At 37.1% G+C, this 7924-nt stretch overlaps 1 protein-coding gene across 1 annotated transcript; it reads left to right on the top strand.

Annotated features, from left to right (window-relative positions):
* Positions 1-5134: 5134 nt before the first annotated feature.
* On the top strand, positions 5135-7498 carry Adam29 (ADAM metallopeptidase domain 29). Its single transcript, XM_052752875.1, has one exon. It carries the CDS (start codon positions 5135-5137, stop codon positions 7496-7498), a length of 2364 nt encoding a protein of 787 aa, XP_052608835.1.
* The last annotated feature ends 426 nt before the right edge of the window (positions 7499-7924 follow it).

Raw genomic sequence — 7924 nt, 5'->3', positions numbered from 1 at the left:
CACCTTTAGAACATAAGATTGAAACTGAAATTGATCAAGATGAATAATGAATTAATTAGTTTCAGGATAAAAAGTTAACGCACAAATATCAGTCACTTTTTTATTCACAACAACAAACTATTTGTGAAAGAAATCAAGAAAAATTTTATTCACAATATCTACACAATAAAATAAATATAAGCATAGGTTGTGGATTTGAGTTCAATTTACTAATTGCTGTGCATATAGTGGTAGCAGTGAGATAAGCACTTAAAATGGAAATAATAATTGCTTGTTTGTCTTAGGCATTTTCCTGGGGATGACTCATGCTTGAACTTTCATTTCTCACAAGACCTTAAAAAACAAACCAAAACAACAACAACAACAACAAAAACACTGTTGCATGGAGAACTTAGGCAGCTAGCCTGGAATGTCATATTCTACAATACACACTTAGTATATTACTGACTCATTGTAAAAGTTGAGTTTGTTATACTAATTAAAGCAAATTTTATAAGCAAGAATTCCAGGAAATTAATTCTGCACGTCTTAGATGTCATTAATTCCTATACCACAATACTTTGCAATCAGTTTAGCCAAACATAAAGCAGTTCTGAATGCTTGAGTATCTGCTGAACTGATTTTCTCCTTTCTTTACATGAGCATAAATATGCAAACAATATTTAAGTTGTGTATCACATGTCAACAATGACATATTTAAAGATATTTAAAAGATAACAGTGACTTCCTATATGACAACCAATTTAATGCTTACTTAATTTTATGATTTGGAGATGGACCTTTTCTTCTGAAAAAATCAAGTTCACTGTAAGAACACTTTATTTCAGTTACATTTGTTTCACCTGTGTTATGGATATATTTTGATAATAAGTTGGTAACATCTGTTGGGTACCTGTACCTTAGTGAGCATGATGCTCATTATTACTTATGATGCTCCTATTACTTTTACCCATTCTCTTCTGACTTTGCCTTTTTAAATGAATTATCCACACATTTTTCCTTATTTTCCTTTCTCTGTCTTCTCTCCATCCCACCCTCCTTCTCCCTTCTTTTCCACACTCTTCCTTCCCTTCATTTTCTTTTATGTTTTACCTCTAAGAGTTGATCTCGGGGGCTTACACATGCTAAACACTACACACGAGGCCCCAATCCCTCAATTTTTAAAGGTGCACATGATTGCTATGCCCTTAAGCTTACCATTTGGGGGACAAAACATAAATTAACCTGGTTGTTCAAATGTCTGTCTAGTAGATAAAACAGAAACAGTCCTAAAAAATCATATTCTGTGTCATCTCCTGCTCTAAATGAGAGATTTAAAAAGAAGAATCAAGCCACTTATTAGTAGGTACAGTGCTATTATGGTTTACTTGAGTTCTGAGGATTCTAAATAGGGACTGTATGCACAATAGACAAGTGTTGTTAACCTGTTATCACAGATAACTGAGATTTCCTTTTCTTTAGATTGTAATCTATGAACTTCCCAGAATCATAGGAAAATACTGAGTCACAATAATAGCAGGTCTATTGCTGTGGAGAAGAACTGTGTCCTTCAGAATCCATAAGTTAATGCCTTACTGCCCAATATGATGAGCGTTTGGTAGGGAATTAGGTTTAAAAAGAGATCTTGTTGCGGGGACCCTCAGGATTACTGTGCCTTAGGAAAAGCTACTAGGGAACTTGTTTTGATTCTTTCCCCTCCATATTTTCTCTTCTAGTTCCTGTCGCTTTCTCCTCTTATTTCAGTCCTTCCCAGCTCAGTCAAGATGGCTTCTCCTAGACAGGAGGAGCACTGTCACCAGAGCCCAACTACACTGGCACCTTTACCTTCGATTCTCCTGTTTCTATAGCCATGAGAAAATAAAGTTTTGCAGCTTAAGTAACCTAGTCAATCGTATTTTGTCAGAGATTCTCATGTTATCCATGAGATTTCAGTACTGAGAAACAGTGCCGTTTCATCACCAAGTATGGGAGATGATTTGAAATTGAGTGATAGTTAGAAGCTAGTAGAGTCCTGAGGCATGAGCTAGAAATTTGACTGTTAACAATTATGATTTGGTGATGTCAGAAAGACAAGGGGAGTGGGGGGGGCTTAGACAGAAACCTTCATTTTTTTCTCAGGGAATAAATGCAATCATGAACAGAGTTGTTGATAGAGGTATATGGGCCTTTAAAGGCATGTTGGTAGCAGTAGATTAGAAACTAATAGAAAGACAATTCTTGTTATAAAGTGACAAAAAAAAATCTTGCTGAAATCTTGTGTTTCAATGTATCTAGTGTCCTGTGGTGTGACTGGATAAGTAGCTGATGATATCTGCAAATGATGTTTCAAAGGAACAGTCTGGTTCCTACAGACTGCTTATATTAAATAGAAGAATTGATAAATTTAGTAAAGAAGGGATTACTAAGGCAAACAAAAATCAGAGCTTAAGTATTTGGAAAATTCTCAACCTGTACATCTTAGAAGAAGAGAATGACTTCAAAGAAAATTCAGAAATTATCCATCAGGGCTACCTCTTTCTCTCTCTCCCCCTCCCTCTCTCCCACCCCTTCCCTTCTCCCTCTCTCTCTCTCTCTCTCTCTCTCTCTCTCTCTCTCTCTCTCTCTCTCTCTCTCTCTCTCTCTCTCTCTCTCTCTCTGTCTGTCTGTCTCTCTCCCTCTCTCTCTGTCTCTCTGTATGTGCATGTGACAGAAACAGAGACACATAAAGTGAAAGGATCTTGACTTCCAAAGGCCAGAGAGCAGTGTATTTAGAACTTTGAGGATGTAGCTGATGTGAAACATAGAACAGTAAGAACCAAGCCTGTTCTAGAAGCTACAAAACAGAGGAAATAATTCTCAAGTAGCCTAGCTAGGCCTTGCAATTTCCACATATGCATTTAACCACTGCAGCTCTGATACATGGGTGCTTTATAAAATTCCAAAGCTGTTCTTATTTAAACAAACTTATCAAGCATTTCTTTCACTGCATTTATCTCTGATGCCATAATTACACCACTTGCTTATGTTAGCTGGGAGCCATAAAAGTCCACAACTGTATTAATTTGCCCTGTCTATACTCTTGCACTCTAAATCTGTACCACCCTCTGCCTTTTTGGTGTCTCTGTTAGTGTCACTGACCTATTAAAAAGAAACCAGTTAGGTGTCTAGGAAAAAGTACCATATCTTGATGTATCCATTTTATTCTTAGAGAATAAATGTATCCATTTTATTCTTGAAGAATATTTAATTTTTACTCTATTTCCTCTTTTCCAATGTAAATAGAAATTAACTCTTGAATTTTGATGACTTTATTCTTTTAGGGGGATAATTCATAGATGATTCTGTGTTCCTCATTTTTATTTTAAGCACAAAAACTAGCTTTCTCACTTTTGGAAGGCTAAGATTCTCCAGTGGATTCATGGAGTGCTAGCATTTTCCCTTTTGTAACATATTCCAAATGACTTTTTGTGTCAGGCATGTCTCTAACAATCATGCCCTTACTTAGATATTAATACTATTTTGTTACCTTGGAAAATAATAATTAACTGGTAAAAAAAAAATTAGAGAGAAGAGAAACCCAACGAAATTGTTTTCTATCAAATTCATTTATATTTTAAATTGACATATAGTTTATGTACCAGCACATACATAATGTTCGGAAACTCTATTTTTATTTATCCATAGGAGGAGTTTACATTAAGCTAGTTGTGGTTGTAAAATCTCTGAAATGGCCACTATGAAAAAAAAGTGCTTATGTGTCCCAGTTCCACACAAGGTGCTAAAGTACCTACCAAGTCTTTGTTAAAATTGTGGGTTCCCAGTCATTTGAGATGGACAAGATTTCTTCAACTTCTTTTTGCTTTTGTCTATGATTTTTTTGGAGGTTTAACGCTGAGCCTTGTTCAGCACTCAGTTTCAGATAGACATTCTGTTTGTTTATTTTAAAGATTGTGTGTGTGTGTGTGTGTGTGTGTGTGTGTGTGTGTGTGTAAGTAAAACAAGTGATGTTTTTCACTGTCTTTACTTCTGATGAGAAGAGGAAGTTACAGAAGAAAATAAAAATTTAATATTGTGTCATATGGAGGATTTCGATAGCTAGTATTAAATATATTTTAAAATGACATGAGAATAGTTTTTAAGTATCTTTTATGTAGGATTGTCAAGTAATTTATCATCTAAAGTTGAAAATAAAAGCCACTAATACTCCAATTAGACAAAATGTAGTTGGGGTTATCTGAGAACAAAAGGTTTATATACTTACATAATGGTAAAAGTAATTCATTTTGCTGGTGACTTCAAATGCAGTAACTGTTCATTGATAGCCAATTTTCATTTTTGTGTGCCTTCCGCCCCATGTTGCCTCTTATTTTTTAAGGCTGTTATTTCATTTATTTATGTGTGCATATATAACTACATGAGGGTAGGTGCACCACATGTGTGCAGAAGCCCATAGAGACCAGAAGAAGGCATCACATCTTCTAGAACAGGAGTTACAGGTAGCTGTGAGCTTTCATGTGGGTGCTGGGAACGGGAGCAGGATGGATCCTCTGCAGGAGCAGGTAGTGCCCTTAACTGCTGAGCTATCGTCTCTTCGGGCTCTGACTCTCAATATTTAAGTACATATGCCAATCAATTTCCTTTCTTTCCTTCCCTCCTTACTGCCTGCCTACCTCCATTCTTTTATATTATTTTCATTTGTGGTGCCGAGAATTTGCAACTAGGACTTTGAAAATGTTAGGCAAGTCCTTTACCACTGACCTATATTCCCAACCTTGGTTTTTTTTTTTTTTTTTTTTGATCCGAGTCTTTTCTACATATCTTAATCTATCTTTGAAATGTCCATCTCCTCCCTTGACTTAAAGTGCTGAGATTCTTGGCACATGCCACTCAAACAATGTCTTGTTACTCCTTGACCACACCACAAACTAGTTTTAACCCTTGCTTTTCTCTCTTTCTTCCAACCATAAGCACTGTCATCCATATTTGTTTTTATTTTATTTTACTTACAGGGATACAGACCTAATGATTTGACCCTTCCAGAGGACAGATGCTTAACTTTTAACACCGCACACTGGCCAGCCTAGAAGGATTCACAGAAGCAATGACTCCAAGACCTTAATTCTTCTTTGAACAACGTTTTAGGCACACATTTATAATGACTGTGCTTGAATCACTATTATGCACAAGGATCTTGTTTCTGACACAACTGTTTGGGATTTTTCTGTCTTTTCCTGGACTTACCCAGGCTGGACATCAGCGCTACCACAGTCCCACAGAAGTGGTGATTCCATTGAAAGTAACTGGGAAATCCAGAGGCATGAAACCTCCAGGTTGGATCTCCTACAGCTTGAAACTTGGAGGCCAGAGACATATTATCCACATGAAGATCAAGAATCTTTTTCTAATCCGGAACCTCCCAGTGTTCACCTACTCTGACCAGGGATCTCTGCTTGAAGATTACCCTTTTATACAGAATGACTGCTACTATCACGGTTATGTGGAGGGTGACCCAGAAGCCTTAGTTTCCCTGAACACTTGTTTTGGGGGCTTTCAAGGACTATTAGAGATAAATAACACTATTTATGAAATCATGCCCAAGAAGTCTTCTACCAAATTTGAACATCTGGTATATAAAATGGATACTAATAAAACAGAATCAAGGAGTTCCAGCCTTCTGCAAGATAATATAACATGCCAAGTAGAATTACAAAAAACTGGAAATCCTACTCTAAAGCAAAGTGGTTTTGAAGGCTGGTGGACCCATACTAGAATTGTTGAATTAGTAGTGGTGGTGGATAAGACTTTGTATGAACACTATGAAAGTAATCACACAATAATGATGTCAGACCTATATGCTGTGATAAGTATGGTGGATAACATTTATAATGTAATTGGTATTGATATATTGTTGGTTGGTTTGGAGGTTTGGAATAAGAGAAGTCTTATTGTAATAGATGATGTAAGAAAATCTCTTAATCTGTATTGCCATTGGAAAGTCGCAAACCTTCGATTAAAACATGATACCACACATCTTTTCATATATAGGCACTTGAGAGGATTAAGTGGCATAGGCTCAACAAGAGGTGTGTGTGACCCGTATCGTAGTTGTGCAATTGTTACTTTCATAAACAGAACTTTAAACCTTCGTGCCCTTGGAGTGGCTCATCACTTAGGTCATAATTTGGGCATGAGACATGATGAAGAAGAATGTAAGTGTAGATACAGAAAATGCATAATGCACATTGATAACCCACCAATACCCAAATTTAGCAACTGTAGTTACGATTCCTTTTGGCGTTATGCTATAAAGGAAACACACTGTTTGATGGAAAGCATGTACACAACGGATATTTTTAATATGAAGCATTGTGGAAATGGTATTGTTGAAGATGAAGAGCAGTGTGACTGCGGATCATTACGGCGTTGTGCAAAAGATCTCTGCTGTATGGCAAATTGCACTCTGAGTTTGGGGTCTTCCTGCGCCTATGGACTTTGTTGTAAAAACTGCCAATTTTTACCATCAGGGGTGGTGTGTAGAAAAGAGGCTAATATGTGTGATCTCCCAGAATGGTGCAATGGAACATCCCATAAGTGTCCAGATGATGTTTATGTGGAAGATGGAATTCCCTGTAATGTCTCAGCCTATTGTTATGAAAAGCGATGCAATGACCGTAACGAACACTGTAGGAAGATTTTTGGCCAGCAAGCAAAGGCTGCAAATACAAAGTGCTACAAAGAAGTACACTCTAAAGAGGATCGTTTTGGCCACTGTGGTCTTCAGGGACACAGGTACAAAAAATGTGAAGACAATGATGTCCTTTGTGGGAGACTTCAGTGTGATAATGTGTCAGTAATTCCCCGTATGAAAAGTCACACTACTTTGCACTTCACTGTTGTCAAAGGCGCATCTTGCTGGGGCACTGATTACCACAGTGGGACACAGCTCGATGACACTGGTGATGTGAAGGATGGCACAGAGTGTGGTCAAGATCACATCTGCATCGGTAGGCGTTGCGTCCATATATCTGCACTGGACAGCAATTGTTCACCTACATTCTGTCATAAGAGGGGCATTTGCAACAATAAACATCACTGCCACTGCAACTATTTGTGGGATCCGCCTAACTGCGTGATAAGAGGCTATGGAGGTAGTGTAGACAGTGGCCCACCTCCCAAGATAAAGAAGAAGAAAAAGTTTTGTTACCTGTGTCTAGCACTGTTCATTGTTTTGTTTATTTTATTATTCTGTCTTTGCTGGCTGCTTTATCCATGGAAAGAAAGTATGCCAAAGCCGCAGGTCAAGCCTACACCTGAAAAAGGAAAACAAGATTCAAGCAAACCACCGGAAAAAACAAAACAACGTTTAAGCAAACCACCTGAGAAAACAAAACAAGATTTAAGCAAACCACCCAGTTTAGCTGGTTCCCGGAGTCTGCCTCCATCAAAAGTGCCATCAGTATCATCAAACGCGCCATCATTACCACCTTCAAGAACTTCCTCTGTAAAAAGTATCAAATAAATATTAACCACTAATATGGCTCTCTTTAATCTTCACTATTTTAAGTAACTTGATTTCTGTAACTTTGTTTTTTACATTTCCAGGAAAAAAAAAATGTATGTGTGGTGTAGGTATTTTTCAGGTTCTTGTCTATCAGCCCTATAATCCCATTTTATACACTTTGATTGGTAGCAGTACCGTTTCTATTATAGCAAGCTCCTTCCTATTGGGTAATAGGGCTATGAGATATGAGAATAAGTAAAAATATGGAAGATATATTCTTCCTGATATCTTAGAGTTTCTTAAATAACAGATTTTTACATTAACAGTGATACATGCTTTCAACTCTCCGATTCTTTTGTTTGTTTGTTTGTTTTTTGTATAAATTCACTGGAGAGCAATGTTATTTTTGAGTTTCAGAGATTCCAGAAAAATTGTTTGAGGTGT

This window comes from Peromyscus californicus, unplaced genomic scaffold, assembly GCF_007827085.1.
Source record: "Peromyscus californicus insignis strain IS unplaced genomic scaffold, ASM782708v3 Scaffold_23__1_contigs__length_62951481, whole genome shotgun sequence".
NCBI classification, from domain to species: Eukaryota; Metazoa; Chordata; class Mammalia; order Rodentia; family Cricetidae; genus Peromyscus; species Peromyscus californicus.
Note: the sequence above shows the minus strand (reverse complement) of the source record. Positions and strands in the feature narration are given on the sequence as shown.

Coding starts and splice junctions, on each gene's coding strand:
- Adam29 (XM_052752875.1), top strand. CDS start 5,135: ATGACTGTGCTTGAATCACTATTATGCACAAGGATCTTGTTTCTGACA.